Below are 17,202 nucleotides of genomic sequence, written 5' to 3'. Positions count from 1 at the left end.
TCTTGGGCTTCCCTTGTGACTCAGCTGGTAAAGAATCCACCCGCAGTGCATGAGACCTGGGTTTGATCTCTGGGGTGGGAAGATCCCCGAGAGAAGGGAAAGGCTACCCACTCCAGTATTCTGGCCTGGAGAATTCCATGGACTATATATATAGTCCACGGTGTCGCAAAGAGTTGGACATGACTGAGCAACTTTCACTGTCACTGTACTTCAAGCAGGTGGAAGGTCCTGGTGAAGTCTGGAAGGCAGACTTTCTTCCCTGGTCTCCTGGTGACAAAACCTGACTCAGAAAGGTGGTGGAACTTGGTGTGGCCACATAGCTGTCTGCAATCCTTCAGGGACCAAAACAGATGGAGCAGGCCCTCCAGATCCACTGGAAAGTCAAAGTGTCAGTCGCTCAGTCATGTCCAAATCTTTGCAACTCATAGACTGTAGCCTGTCAGGCTCCTCTGTCCATGGAATTCTCCAGGCAGGAATACTGCAGTGGATTACCACTTCTTTCTCCAGGGTATCTTTCGAACCCAGGGATTGAACCTGGGTCTCCTGCATTACAGGCAGATTCTTTACTGTCAGATCCACTGGAGAAGACTCCAAATCTCTATGTGCCTGACTTCTTACTACCACCTGCCTGATGCTCCTGACTGGGCCAGAGGGAAACAAAACCTTAGAGATCAATGAGGAGTTCTTGGCCCTTGGACATACCCACCACTCTTTCTGGATGCTTTGCTGGGTGGCAGCTGGAGGGGTGGGTTTCTGGGGCCTTCATTCAGGTTACCGGGTCCCCCAAATCCCTCATCACTACTAGCAAATCCTGTGATAAAGGCTTTAACTTTAAAAAGTTTTTTTTTGCTTTGCTGTGTGGCATGTTGGGATCTCAGTTCTCCAACCAGAGATTGAACCCTCACCCTCTGTATTGGGAGTGTGGAGTTTTAACCACTGGATCACCAAGGAAGCCCCAAAGGCTTTGACTTTTAATGAAATCTGAGAAGGATGGAAGCTCTAGTTTTTCTCGAAAGAAAGAATAACCATTTACCATGTCAGCCTCATGCAGTGATGCCTTTTGCTGGCCTGCTCTGTGTAAGTCATTTTCTCAGGGTCTCCTGTAGGCAACTCAATGAGACTTCCACTTTCTGGCATTTTAAAATGACCTACGAACAACAGAAGAGGCAGTAACAAGAATCCTTCTGTAAAAATTCCATTTCTTTCAATATGGATTAAAAGACAAGTAAAAATAAAAACTTACAAAATGCTTTGGTTCATGAGATACTTCAGACGCCAGGAAACAACCCAATTATCCAAACAAATTCCACATCAAAGGATTTCAACTCAACAAAAGATGCTAGACAGCTTACTAACATCCCTTTTAATATGATCTGATTTTCAGGAACACTTTTACTCTTCTTTTCTGCTTGTATAAAATTTTCCTTTAGCCTTCCTGCCAAGTGGGGCCAGTCCTGAGATTGTCTATACTAATAGGTGGAACATACATTTAAGCAGAGAGACCCTGAGTCAACTATAAAATGGTTGTGAAAGAAAGGTTCTGTAAACCAGTTTAGAAATACTACACACAAGCAGGGGTAATGCAAGAAAGATTCAGTATTTACATGTTTTTCCCCACTTTAAAATATACAATGAATTTATAATCTATCAAGCATGTTTGGAATAACTGAAATATAGAATCATTATTTTAAACTTAGGGCTTCCCAGGTGCCTCAGTGGTAAAGAATCCGCCTGCAATGCAGGAGACATGGGTTCGATCTCTGGGTCGGGAAGATCGGGAGAAGGAAATGGCAATCCACTCCAGTATTCCTGCCTGGGAAATCCCATAGAAGAGAAGCCTGGTGGGCTACAGTCCATGGGGTTGTAAAAGAGTTGGACGTGACTTAGCAACTAAACAACGGCAGTTTAAACTTAAGAAAAGTAGAAAGAAAACAAGTTAGCATTTCAGAAAGCCACCACTTCCAGTCCAGCGGCATTCCTTCCCTTTCATACCCTCAGAAGATTCACGTGCACAGTCATCAGGAATAAATCCTGCAGCACGCAGAGCAACTCGACAAGCTTTTCTGACCACATCTTTTGCTTCCTTTCGAAATTCTTCTAGGCGCTCTGTCACCTAGACATTGATGAATATATATCATTAGTGGCACCAAAGTATCAAAAATGGAGGGAAAACTCTTGAAACTGATAGACAAAATTTCTCACCTCTCCTAGCCGTACAACTTGTGCAGCTTTAAATTCCTGCAGGGTGTAGGTATGATATTTTTCAATAGAACATAGTCCCATAAAACTCAATTGATAACACAATTCATTTATTTTAAGGAGAGCTGGTCGCAAATACTGAATGAAAATAAAAAATTGTCATTGTTTAGTTAAAAGAAAAGCTAAACTTTTATGGTATAAAATATTTGGAAAGCAAGAATGGGAATTAAGAAAAATAAATGTTCTATATGTTAACTTCAGCTACAACTACAAAGAACATACATTAAAAATGGACACTTCTGAAATTCTGTTCTGGAAGTATTTTTTGAATTATCAGATCCAATTTGTCTGAATTCCTTTCTTTTCATTTTGAATACACATGCTTTAGCTATAAAGTTGAGGGCAAGAAACAGAGGAGTGGGCAATATCTTAAATTTCACTAGGTTTGACTAATAGCTAGTAAAAGATTCTTAGTGTTCCTGAGGACTTTACAATGTTCAGTCACCATGGTAATGGAGGTGCCCATCTATTGATCTAAGAGGCTATGAAATAGAATAAAGACAAATTTAACTCTACAATTTCAGTGGGTAACAGTCACTATTAAGAATCTATTTTGCAACGTGGTCTGGGAGAATGAGTGGAATTATTTGTGGAATAATGTCACATAATGTAACTTAATCTTCCGCTGTGCCATCATCATAAATCTGGGTTCTAGGATGTTGGCTTTGAAGGCATATGTTCCAAGATTGCTTCCAGGTCATTCCTCCTCACTTCTAATCTAATCAGAGGAGGAGCAGATACATTATCTTTTTTAAAAGTTTAATTTACTTATATGTGACACTGGTTTAAGTATTATATACAGCACACTCTTGGACTTCTTTCCAGGAGTTTCTAAAACAGGACAAACAATAGTCATTTAGACCTCATGAAATAGTGTTTTAAATACTTATTCTAAGTACAAATAAAAGGAAATTACAATTAGTAGAATCCTCAGTGAAGAGATTTATTTGAGAAAACATCTAGAAAGTCCTGTAGCCCCAAAGTTTCATCTCATGGAGGAATTTTCATGATAAAAAGAAGCAAAATATAATATTGCAAATCAACTATGCTTCAATTTAAAAAAGAAGCAGAAGTTTACAGGCTATGTCTCTGAGTTGAAATAAGATATTAAATGAATTAATATGAAAACAGGAGTAGAAATGAGACTGAAATCAAAATTGGGCAGCAAAATTAAGAAAATCCAGTGTACTGTGGAGAAAAACTCCTTGAACCAAAAATATAAGTTCTGTTAGTAAAGGGATAAATAGCTACGATCCAGGTGGACAGCAAAACTGGTGTTGATGGTCTGCCAAAAAGTGAGAGTTTGACAGTGGGAATTTGGGGGATGTATATATATATGTATATATATATATATATATATGTATATATATATATGTATTTAAAATCTGAGAAATTACTTTGGCTTAACTTAAATATCTGGATAGCAGCATAAAGGATAAAAGTGAAAGTTGTTGTGAATGTAAGAGAGACTGAAGGTGTTTTGCTTTTTTCTCTCATCATTGTTTCTGCTGTTAGCAAATTTCAGATGGAATTTGGGTTAGGTGGTTCATTCCTGGGCTGGTATATCAAGAGTGCCCATTGAAGGTGATAAGCATTAGCATTATGTTAATATTTTATAAAAAGTATAAGTAGAATATAACCTTTAAAAAATGTAAATCACTATGTTGTACACCTGAAACATGTAATATTATATGTCAATTGTGCCTCAATAAAAATTTAATTAACTGAAACACAACAGTCAAACTACTAGAGTCAATAGTAAATTCTGCAAAATTTTAGGAAACAGGCTCAATATACAAATATCAATTGTATTGCTATTCTATATAGCAATACAATATATACATATATGTACACACACACACTATTTATATATGGGGCTTCTCGGGTAAAGTATCTGCCTGCAATGTGGGAGACTCAGGTTCAGTCCCTGGGTCAGGAAGATTCCCTGGAGAAGGGAAAGGGGAAAAACAGTATTTTTGCCTGGAGAATCCCATGGATGGAGGAGCCTGGTGGGCTCCCATCCATGGGGTCACAAAGAGTAGAAAATGACTGAGAGACTGACACTTTAACTTTCACACTTTATACAGATACCATTTAGACGTATTCTGCAATACACATATATTCTACACATATTTAAAAAGAAAAATCCAAAGTGAAATTTAAGAAAACAATTTCACTTACAATAGTATCTAAAAGAATAAAATATTTGGGAATTAATTTAACAAAAGAAATGTAAAATATATACACTGAAAACTACAAAACACTGTTGAAAGAAACTGAATAAAACTTAGTAAATGGAAAAGGACTCTATGTTCACAGACTTGAAAAGTTAAAGCTGTTAAAATGGCAATACTTCTTAAATTTATCTACAGATTTACAATAATTCCTACCAAAATGCCAGTTGGTTTCTTTGTAGAAACTGACAAGTTGATCTTAAAATTCATGTGGAAATTCAAGAGTCCCAGGGAACTTACACTTCTTAATTTTAAAATTTACTACAAAACTACAATATTCAAGAGAGTATGGTGCTGGCATAAGGATAGCTGTAGATCAACAGAAAAATAGTGAGAGTTCAGGAATTCTCACATTTACAAGCAATTGCTGACAAAGGTGCCAGGACAATTCAATGGAAAAAGAATAGTCTTACAGCAAATGGTGCTTGGACACCCGGATAGCCACATGCAAAAGAATGAAAGTGAACTCCTACCTCATGCCATCAGCAAAAATTAACCTGAGATGGACTGAAGTCCTAAATGTAAGGCTTAGGACTATTAGAAGAAAATATGGGGTAGATCTTTGTGACGTGAACTGAAGCAATAGTTTTTTTAGATATCATACCAAATGCAAATGATAACCCTGCATACGAGACAGCAAAAGAGACACAGATGTATAAAATAGTCTTTGGGACTCTGTGGGAGAGGGTGAGGGTGGGATGGTTTGGGAGAATGGCATTGAAACATGTATATTATCATATGTGAAACGAATCACCAGTTCAGGGTAGATGCATGTTATAGGATGCTCAGGGCTGGTTTGCGGGGATGACCCAGAGGGAGGATAATGGGAGAAGGGAGGTGGGAGGGGGGTTCGGGAGGGGGAACTCATGTACACCAGGGGTGGATTCATGTCAATGTATGGCAAAACCAACAAATATAATATTGTAAAATAATTAGCCTCCAATAAAAATAAAAAAATAGACATCATACCAAAAGCACAAGCAACAAAAAAATGGATAAATTAGACATCATCAAAATTTAAAATTTTTGAGCTTCAAAGGATAACATCAAGGGAGTGAAAATACAGCCCATATAAAAGTTTTGCAAATCATTTCTCTGATAAGGGGCTTGTATCTACAATACAGAAAGAAGTTTTACAACTACAGGTAACCCAATTAAAAGTAAGCACAGTATCTGAATAGATAGTTCTCCAAATAAGATTTACAAGTGACCAAACTCACATGAAAAGATGCTCATCACTGTTAGCCATCAGTGAAATACAAATCTAAACTACAATGAGCGGGGTGGGATTGAGAAAGAGATGGGAGGGAGATTCAAGAAAAAGGGGACATATGTATACCTATGGCTGATTCATGTTAACATTGGGCAGAAAACCACAAAATTCTGTAAAGCAATTATCCTTCAATTAAAAAATTCATTAAAAATATAAAATGATGTGAAAAAAAGAAAAACAATGAGATACCAGTAAGAAATACTACAATGAAAAGAGGCAGATATAATAATGGTGAGAAAATGGGGAAACTGCAGCCTTCCTATTTTGTTGGTGGTAATGTAAAATTGTTCTGTGTTTTTGGAAAACTGGTTTGCAGTTCCTCGAAAGGTTAAACATAGAGTTACTGATCACCTGGCAATTCCACTCCTAAGTGTATACCCAAAGAAATAAAAACACATTTCTAGACTAAAACTCACATACAAATGTTCATAGCAGCATTATTCATAATAGCCAGAAAGTGGAAGAACCCAAATATCTGTCAATAGGTGGATGGATAAATAAAATATATGTATCTACATGATCGAATATTATTTACCAGTAAAAAGAAATGCCATGCTACTACATAGGTCCATCTATGTAGTAAACATGCTAAGTTAAAAAAGCCAGTCACAAAGGACCACATATCGCATGTTTCAATTTATTTGAAATGCACAGAGTGGACAAATCAAGAGAGAGAATATATAGATTGGTGGTTGATCAGAGCTGGGGCAGGGGTTGGGCTGGGGGAGTCAGGGAAACACGATGCTAATCAGGAAGAGTGATCACTCTTTTTGGAGTGATAGAAATGTTCTAAAATAGACCATGGTGATGGTTGATCATTCTATGAATATATTAAAACCATTCAATAAAGTTAGGTGAAGTCACTCAGTTGTGTTCGACTCTGTGACCCCACAGACTGTAGCCTAACAAGTTCTTCCATCCATGGGATTTTCCAGGCAAGAGTACTGGAGTGGGTTGCTATTTCCTTCTTCAAAAAAACATTCAATAGTATACTCTAAATGAATAAATTGAATGAATTCTATTTCAACAAAGTTGTTATAGGCAAATGTAGGCACAGATGCTAATAAGGTTGGTTACTAAAAATAATAAAAAGAAAATTTCAAGGATATTCTTTCAACATGGTCAGAAAAGAATGAAAAGAACCAGCACTCCTAGTTAACTTGTAAATATAAGACTAGTGGTGTGTGGTAATGATAGCATCTAATATTAATAGATATTTAAACCAACACAATGGGCCTTTTGGTTGTATCAACCTAAGATTAAAATGATGTGAGCTTTCTAGTCTGCTTGGACTATATTAAACAGAAGATATTATCAAGGTCAAAGGACTATTGGTATGAATGGTGGGCAAAGAGAATGACAACTCTCAAGCACATGATATAAGAAAAAAAACTTAAGGATTGAGAGGTTAAAGGGAGGAAGAACTATTCTATTTATCTAGGAATAAATTAATGAAATATATAATGTCCAAGACATGGTAAAAGATGAAAGGTGGTAAAACAGTGGTAAAATAGGTTCAAATGATTGATAGATCCTTAGTGAAATTAGAGGTCTAGGGGCTGAGTTTGATATCAAGAAGGATTAGAATCTTTTCAACAACACAGAATGCTTGATTGGATGGAGGACTTGAGATGGTACATCTTATATACCTGTTTTTGTACTAACATCTTATGTGAACTGTATTTCTTTCAAGTTCATTTATTGTGCAACTGATGTCTTGATAACTATCTTTCAGATTACCAAATGCAAAGAGAAGGAAATGACCAGTAAAATGCAAACTTGAAGTTTCTGATGTGAGAGGGTGGTGCTTCAGTGTCATAAAATAGACATAAAGTAACAGTGATTACAGTTCATTCCCAGGGCCAATCAGAAAACTTCTGCAAGTCGAAATTCAAGAAGTAGAGATTTTAAATATGGCCACATACACTTTAATAGTTCCTTTCCCATGATTATCCCCTCCTCCAAAGTAAACACTAAAAATTTCCCCTACTGTTTGAATTCATGATTGAAAACACAAGCTACATTGGGAGATACTGGCCCATGAAAGCAAGCCCACAAATTATTTTGGACCATATAATCCAGAGGGTCTCAAAGATGAGAACAAGTAATAGGAGTTGCTAGCCTGCTCTATTCAAGAGGATACACAATTTTCCTGATCAACAACAAAGGGAATCATGAATCTAAACCTCTAAGGCGGCTTCTAAACAAAGGGGACCTGTGCAAATCCTAGGTAAAATGTAGAAATACATTAGACTGCCAGACCCTTAAATGACAAATAGGAAAAAAACTGTGAATTCTCTTAAAAGAGAAAATATTCTATTTTTGAGATTACTTTTTTTCTGTTAGTAATTCTTTTAAAATATGATTAACGAATACGTACATGATTAACAATGAACAGATCTTTTTGTAGAGATTTTCGACATCCACTGATTTTTTTGGAGCGAACATTCTTCCTCCACACGTTAAAAGCCTTCCATTTCCGAAAAAGTGAAAATATGGGAATCTTAGTGAGTTCTCTGTGATATAGATATTCCTGTTCCCATCGATCAATTTTGATAAATTCAATGTCATTATTATAAACATGTGTTACTGCTTTTTTGCTAACAGTATAATAGTCATTTTTATTGATGTTCTCATAATTCACAACCCTATGAACAAATAAAAATTGGAGCAAGTGAATACAGTATTCAACATAAAATTAAGCAATTGCATTACTATTTTGTTTTAAAAAGGTAAAAGATTTCTGGAAAACAAATGTTTAAAAATTAAAAAAATTCTAACAGACCACCTTTAGACTGAATAAATTATTCAAGAAAAGGGAGCTGCTTTTAACAATAGTTGGACTTACCGTAACTCTTAAGGATTTTACAATTTTGGCAATATGTTTGATAATTTCAGTTATGTGATTTTTAAAAAAACAAACCAATTGTGGATTTTTAAAGTGAAAGATACCTGGACATAAGTTTTTATTTATCATCAATTGTTTAGAAACTATTCAATAATAATAGTGTGAAAGAGTTTTACTCTACCCAGTATTGACAGAACTATGAAAAAGATCAAAACAAGAAAATAAGAATTAGATTAGAATCAAGACCCAGATTAAATTTTAAAAAGTCCAATTTATCATCACATATCAAAATAACTGTTAATGAGAAATTGTTTATTTCAAGATATTCCTCTTCCAACGTCATTAAGGGTATTCTTCAACCTTATTCATAATAAGAAATAGATCAAGCAAAGAAGTAAAGCAAGAATGGGATAAAAACCAGAGCACGGATAGGAGCGGGAAGCAAAGGAATGAGAACAGAAAGGGGAATTCCCTAAAACTTTTTAAAATCTTGCTTACAGACACAAAGATATTTTCTGTAATTTTAGCTATAGCACTGAAATATTGCATATTATTTAAATGTTTATTAACAGACCAAGTGCAAAATATGACATGGCAAAAACAAAACCTCAAATTGTTTCTATGTTAAACTATGCAAAAATTGTAGTTATGGATGTTAGACAATAATTCTAAAAATTACTATACAAAATTCAGACAGGAACCCTCCAGTGAAAACCAACTGTTTCCCATTTCTATTTTTCTCTTCCAGTCCTTAGCTCTGCATTCTGAACCTGAGTTCATGATCTTTAGCACAGCCTTCAGGTCACATGTAAAATACCTGAAATTATACTTAAACAAATTTATGTACATATACGTGATAAGTTTGTTAAGGGATTGGAACAAAATTCTCATATGCTTTGTGTTTGTTAATCAAAAAACAATGAACCAGTGGCAAAAATGATTTTTAGGTTTTAATTTCTATTTTTGTTTTAATAACACTAAGAAAAATATTTAAAAATTAGGGCATACAGGGCCAGAATGAAAGTGAACTCAAAGCAAGAGCTCTTCAAGTGAGCACAAAAGGGAACTAGGGCGCTGGTGGGCTGTGGACTGGGGGAATCTCAAACGTCTTTCCCCCAGTTCAGTGCTGTAACAGAAGAATTTCAACTTGCTTAGCTCCTACCTAACAGCACTGTCTGACTCTGTCTGTGTTCTGACTGACTCACAGCAGAAACATTTGGGAAAATGCCAGATATTACATGTTGCTGGTAAGTTGTATAGAAAATGTTAAAATGTTTTTCCTTTTTTCTTTGTTAACCGCTTAATATATAATTAGGACATTCTTCAGGTGATTCTCTACAAAGTGGGAAATTTCAACTTGTCTGTGAAACTGTAATCAACCTTGCTGGTGCTGCTGCTGCTGCTAAGTCACTTCAGTCGTGTCTGACTCTGTGTGATCCCATAGACGGAAGCCCACCAGGCTCCCCCTTCCCTGGGATTCTCCAGGCAAGAACACTGGAGTGGGTTGCCATTTCCTTCTCCATTGTGTGAAAGTGGAAAGTGAAAGTGAAGTCGCTCAGTCGTGTCCGACCCTTAGCGACCCCACGGACTGCAGCCTACCAGGCTCCTCCATCCATGGGATTTTCTAGGCAAGAGTACTGGAGTGGCTTGCCATTGCCTTCTCCGGTAATCAACCTTAGATATTTCATTAAGTTCAGTCATCCAACCAACCTAAAAGCAAGAAAAACAGTTCACTAATGGCCTTGGTGTGTGCGTTTCTAGAAAACTTACTCTGTGTGGGGATATGCTACTAAAGGCCCTTTGATTGATAGAAGATAGCAGGCGTGGTCCATGACATTGAATTTTAACTTATTGGTTCTCAGTGCCACAGAGATCCTTTTTATTTACATTTTCCTGCCTATTCAAGATTCGCATTCTCAAACCCCTAAGCCTTTTCCTCCACTCTACATCTCTACTCCTCACAGGGCAAACAAACACATGAGAGTCTTTCTAAAATTTGGATCATCAGCATAAAAATCACTTGGAGTGCTTAAGAATCCAGATTTCTGGGTCCAACACAGAACCAGAATCTTTATGTATAGTACTTGAGAGTCTAGCTTAGCAAATTTCCTGTGTGATTCTGACATACAATAATGTTTGTAACCTCTGAATTCTATTTGAAAGCAAATCAACAACAACAAAAACATGGTGGTAATATGACGAGCTCTCTTTTGTACCTTCACTTGAAAATCTTGTCCCAGAACTTCCCTGGTGGTTCAGTGGCTAAGACAACATGCTCCCAGCACCGGGGGCCTAGGTTGGATACCTGGTCATGGAACTATATCCCACATGCCACAACTAAGAGTTCACATGCCGCAACTCAAGATCCCACGTGCTCCAACTAAGACCTGGTGCAGCTAAATAAATAGTAAATTAAAATAAATTATTTTTTTAAAGAAAAACTTCACTGCACCTTTACTGTGTTTTATCCCCTCGAGTACATTTTTCATGCTTTCCTCCAAAGAGAGATGGGAGAGGTTTCACATCACCTTTTTCAACCTCTCCTTGTATCTGAATATTTTTTCTGTGCATCTAAAAATGTATAGAACTTTACTTTAACTTGTAGAAAGCTTTCTTTTAGCCTACAGAAAGCTTTCCTTTAGCTTCCTTTTTTTCTTGACCCTGTTGCCCGTTTAACTTAAAATCCCCTGTCATCTTTCTTTTCTTAAACTTCCTGTATAATGGTTGTATCCACCCCATCCATTCCTTCTTGTTGTTCAGTTGCTAAGTCACGTCTGACTCATGGCAACCCCATGGACTGCAGCACATCAGGCTTCCCTGTCAGTCACTCTCTCCCGGAGTTTGCTCAAACTCATGCCCATTGAGTCGGCAATGCCATTCAACCATCTCATCCTCTGCCACCCCCTTCTCCTCTTGCCCTCAATCTTTCCCATCATCAGCGTCTTTTCCAATGAGTGGCTCTTTACACCAGTTGGCCAAAGTATTGGAGCTTCAGCTTCAACATCAATCCTTCCAATGAATTTTCAGTGTTGATTTCCTTTGGGATTGACTGGTTTTATCACCTTGCAGACCACGGAACTCTCAAGAGTCTTCTCCAACACCACAGTTTGAAAGCATCAATTCTTTGACACTCAGCCTTCTTTATGGTCCAACTCTTACATCATAAGAGAAACCATAGCTTTGACTATATGGACCTTTGTCAGCCAAGTGATGTCTCTGCTTTTGAAATACTGTCTAGGTTTGTCATAGCTTTCCTTCTTAAAGTTTCTGAAAACTAGTCTTCTTCCTCACTACTCTAATACAGTGATTCTCTTGAGGAGTAGCAGGAATTTCCTCTAAGCCCAATCCATTTGGTAGGCAGAAGGGACAGCAGGGTCAAGGAAAGCTTTGCAAAAGTTAAAGAAGCATATGCAAAGTTCTCTGGAATCCTATTCTGCTTAGACTGTCTAGTTTGTTCCTGAGAGGTTGAACCCTAAATGTACTCCTGGACTGCTCTGTTTTACTCCTCACATTGTAAACCTTGGCGTTCATCTGTTCCAGGAATTGATCCTCTACTCCGAAGTGAGGGCTGCCTATTCAGCACTTGGCATTCAGAATTCAGCCTCAAACTTCAACAGCTTCCTTTGTTTTTGTTTTCATTTGTTTATTTATTTTTTGACTTTGTGTGGCTTGCAGGATAGTTCCCTGACCCAGGACTGAACCTGTGCCCTCAGCAGTGAAAATGTAGGGTCCTAACCACTGGATCACCAGGGAATGCCCTCAGCTGCCTCCTTTGGATGTTTGTTTTATCAAGGCCTTTCTTTGAGAAAATAACCAGGAAAATTAGTCTTCCTTTAAGACCTCAAAAGAGAACTTAACTTTTTAAATTGCTGTGCTCTAAAATTCCTACTTTGCTGATAAATGACTTTATGACCAATTAACTTAAACAGAGATCCTTGGACAGTTAATCAGGCTAAGAAGAATGTCTTGAATAAAATTACACTTAACTGTGTTTAACTGGAAAAAAAGATGTTTGTTGTCTTTTCTTGCTGTTCAATGTAGAATCATGGAATCCCTTATCAAATTATTTTGTGGTAGAGTCTCTGTCCATCTGAAATGAAACTTAGACTCAAGGCTTCTACAAATGTCCAAAAGAATGTGTCATGTTAACAGACTTGCATGGCCTACTGTGGAAAGTCATCCACTGTCCTGTTATTCTTCATTTCAGATAAACGAAATCTACTGTGGTTCTAAAAAGCATTAATTTTTTCTCTTGATTTTTCTAAAACAATCTCAATGTGATTTGATATTTCAAATAGCATCTTTACCTGTTGTTAGTGATAGAACATGCATCCATCGTTATCTGTTGTTAGTGATAGAACATGCATCCATTCATCCTTAAACAGATGCACTAGACTAAGACTGCAAAAGTATGAGCCTTCTGATCGAGAATTTTGAACAGCCTCCTACTGCTTATGTCATTAAATCCAAATTATTCTGCCGGGTGTCGTGGCACTCTTCTCATGTCCATGTTAATTCCTTCTCTGACCACACAGTTGCCCTTTTTGATCAGGCTGGTCTCTCAATCATCTTGGGCTTAAGATGGTCGTCTCTGTACATCTTAGACAGTGTTAGAACATGCATGCACATGTCTCTGTCCACCTGTTCCCTCTGCCCCTCCTGATTTCTACAAACAAGTGAGTAATTCCTTACCTGCTTTTAGGTGCTGGGGTGAATTAGATGAGTCAAATCTAAGTTGTCTCATTATTACACAGTTTTAATCACAGTTTATTACATAGTTTTATGATTTGAACATGTTTATTGGACAAACAAGCAAGAGCCTGGAAAGAAATCAGCTATTTCCTGAGTTTCGCATTTGTAAATCTCAATCTGTTTGCTGATGGTCAGTATCATGATTCAGTATGCATTTAGATCTAACTTTAACTAGAGAAGAGTAATGGCTTGCTTTGCTTCTGGTTTGATTAACCAGAAATGGTAAAAATAACTGATAAGGAACTCCTAGAATATTAGCCTAAATCCCTAACTTCCAAGTTTCTTCAATAATACAGTGCTCTACAGTCAATGGTTTTCAAAGTATGGTCCTTGGAACAGCAGCATCAGCATTATGTGGGAATTGCAAATTCTTTGGCTCCTCCAGACCAATTGAATCAGAAACTGGGGGTGGTTAACAATCTACATTTTAGCAAACCCTTTAGGGCCTGCTGGAGAACCACTGTTCCAGCCCCAGGGCCTACAACTCTGATTGAATATTGGGATCATCTCATGAATTTTAAAGAAATGCTGTTGCTTGGGCTGCACAACAAACCAATTAAATATAGCTCTGGGGGTGGGTCTTGGGTGATTCTAGAAGCCAAAGCTGAGAACCACTGCTCTAGGTTCTTCAAATTTTTGTATAAAATGAAATAATTATCCATTAAATTGTAACAACGCCAAAATAGTGTTTGTGTGTGTGTGTGGTGTGTGTGTGTATGTACATCTGTGTGTGTGTTGAAAGGAAGACAGTCTGAAACTGGGATTTTTGATGATTTTAAGTGAAAATACTAAAGATCCATGGTGTTTCCACTTGATTGAAATTTCTACATGGACTAGCCCAAGAAAGGTGTCACTGTGTTAGGCAACCCGGGGAGGTTTCTGATAATGTGGCTTGAAAATGATCTTTTCCTTATTATATAACATATGCCTCATTACAGTGTTTTTTTTAAATAGTTATGACTTCATGTAACTAGAAACGCTTTCACTTGAGAAAGTTGATATTTATCTGCATATTCTGTTTTAGGCTACTAAACATGTAATCTAGATGAAAGGATAGAACAGCTTTAGTTTGAAATTTTAAAAGCTGTCTAAAAATTATTTTAACATAACAGGCTTAGAAACTATCTGAAAACCAACTCGATCACTTAGAAAGTAATATGGCCTGAGCCCAATATAGACTTTTATATCATCCTAAGTCACATAACTACATTTCATAGAATTCTGATCCCAACAGATATCCCATAAGAATGGGTTCTTTGGTTATACAGGCTACAGTCCATAGGGTCGCAAAGAGTCAGACATAGCCAAAGTGATTTAGCATACACTCAGGCTGAAGCAACTTAGCAGCAGCAGCAGGTACCTAGAAGGCTAGGACAGGAACTACTTTTGCATGGGACTCCTTGCAGCAATCCAATGGCCACTCCAAGCTGTCCTTTCCCAAGGTAACAACTCAGATGCTAGGACATGAGATACACAATGGGTCCACTCTGGCTTAAGAGGAGTCAATATTTCTTCCAATAAGTTTAAGCATAGATTTTAGGGTTCCTGCAGAGACATGCCCAGAAAAAGAACCAGTGTACTATGGGAAGTACAAAGCTATGGCTCCCCATCAGTTATTTATAATTCATTTTTAGTTCCTCTCAATGCAGATATAATTTAGCAGTCAGGGGTCATTTTTATCATAAGCAATGTTGCCTAGAAACAACTGATATACTACTTTGTATCAGGTTACCAGGGGAACAGAGCTTCAGAGTTAACCACAGGTCAGATTCTCATGGGAAGAGTGAGATCCTCTAAAGCAATGCTTCCCACATTTGCATGTTCTAACACATTCGAACGATGATAACATTTTATAAGGCACACTGGCGAAGACTTAATTATAATTTCTTTGTACTATAATAAGAAAAATAAAACATGAAATATTCAGGGAAATATTCAATATTGAATTTTATGGAAAGTCCAGATAAAGTCTTAGCTCATAAACAACTGCACCTGTGATCATAGCTTTTTTGAAGTAGATACTGCATTTTTAATCAAGACATGATGGGTAGTCAGTTCAAATTCTTAATAGTCACCACTGCTAAGGAATACTGCTTACAGAAATGGGAGATAGCAAGGGGCAGGTGATGATTTATTGCTCCGTCTCCAATGAACAGAATCTCCCTTCTCCACTGATCAGAATTTGGATCACCTGTTCTTTTGAAATTATGTGCCAAAGGTACCACCATTCTTTAATTCTAACAGCTTTTCCTTTTCTTTGTTTGATAATTGCCATGTTGAAATTTCTTATTACAAAATGATTTAAAACCTAGTCAAGCATCTCCACATGAAGTATTTCAGAAACAACGGTGAAGCTTTCTCTCAGACATAGATGTTTGTTTGACTTCATTAAGTTTAAATTTTTAACAATGACTTAAAAATATCACTAGAGAGTCACTTGAAATTTCACCTTTCTAAAGCTGAATTTTTGTTGTGAATTCCTAATCTTCGTCAGTATGTGTTAATATGTTTTCAGGAACCTTTAATAATTTTTTATCAAGTTCATTTAGGTACTCAAATGTCAGTTAAATAACCCAGCTATGGAACTAAAAACTGTCTTTTACTAAATCCACAAAGTTGAATCATTTGCAAAATGAGTTCCAATTCTTAACAAAATTCTGCCTTGGGATCACCTATGCATTTAAGTCTGAAACAACAAATAATTGTATTCTGCTCCTATATCTTTGTAAAAGGCGTAAAAACAGAAGGTCAGGTGGTGACTTGGATTTTATTATAGTTACAATTTTGATAATATTATTTAATTTAGAATTCGTAACTGCAGAGAAACATTTACATATGGGAGTTCCTTTGTGAATAAAATAATGTATTATGTATCTTAATCTCAGAATTATCAGAATAAACTCTACATGGAAAATGTAAAGTATTTCCATAATACCTCATTTTCTTTGGATATTTCAACCCCAGTAGCTTTCCTCCCCAAGAAAAAAGTTCTTCCAAGTATTTCACTGCAGGGATTGTAGAGCTGTTATCTAGCAGTTATTAATGTCTGCACAGTCATCAATATGCAGTAAAATTTTAATAATGTCCTCAGCTGTGGTCATCTCTGTTATGTAACATGTGGAGCTAATGGTATTACTGATTGATTTCCTTTGCTTTTCTGGTTCCAAATAGAATAAATAATTTCCACACAGACTGGTAAAATTGCAATTCTGCAAAAGAAAGTCTTTCTGACATTAGATATTAACTTTGTAAATTTTTTTTGGCTTCACAAAGTGGCATGCAGGAATCTTAGTTCCTAGACCAGAGATTGAACCTGTACCTCCTGCAGTGGAAGCAGAGGTCATAACCAGTGGACTGCCAGGGAAGTCCCTGAAATTTGAATTCTCGCATTCCTAGCTTCTTGAACTTCTTGATCAGATGGTAATCTAAAAATGGAATTTGGTTTCATATTTTGTTCTTGTACATGCCTTTGAAAGTTCAAACCCTTTAGGGGCAGGGTGGATATCTTTCAGTAAGGTGTTGATACAGCTTTCTCAGTGCTACTGATTCATTTGATAATATTTTCATACTAACGAGATATTTTTAAAAAAGGACAGGAAAATTACTGTGGTTCATAAATCCAATTTGAGTTATCCTAATTATGCTGCCTAATTGCTAACACTGTGTTTATCTTATTTAATTTATTCCATTTCCTCTCTGAGCATAACTTTGTACAGGTGTCTCAGTAATGGTGTGACATATCTTTTTCTTTTTTTTTTTTTTGCTAAGAGTACAAGTTCCAATGATTCCTAGTTGGTATCTCAGTTCCACCTCTCTTCATCAATTTTCTATTGAGA

General features: G+C 36.8%; 1 protein-coding gene across 1 annotated transcript in view; it reads right to left on the bottom strand.

Moving 5' to 3' along the window:
* DNAH6 (dynein axonemal heavy chain 6) overlaps positions 1–17,202 on the bottom strand; it is a 301,941-nt gene that overhangs the window by 264,982 nt on the left and 19,757 nt on the right. The window contains exons 4-7 of the mRNA XM_055400589.2: positions 8,147–8,414; positions 2,203–2,337; positions 1,993–2,113; positions 1,034–1,148 (exon numbers count right to left, since the gene is read on the bottom strand). Of these exons, the coding sequence (XP_055256564.2) occupies positions 1,034–1,148; positions 1,993–2,113; positions 2,203–2,337; positions 8,147–8,414 (639 nt within the window). The remainder of the gene's footprint in view (positions 1–1,033; positions 1,149–1,992; positions 2,114–2,202; positions 2,338–8,146; positions 8,415–17,202) is intronic.

Source organism: Moschus berezovskii, chromosome 11 (genome assembly GCF_049115385.1).
Source record: "Moschus berezovskii isolate FMDL1 chromosome 11, NW_MosBer_1.0, whole genome shotgun sequence".
NCBI classification, from domain to species: Eukaryota; Metazoa; Chordata; class Mammalia; order Artiodactyla; family Moschidae; genus Moschus; species Moschus berezovskii.
Note: the sequence above shows the minus strand (reverse complement) of the source record. Positions and strands in the feature narration are given on the sequence as shown.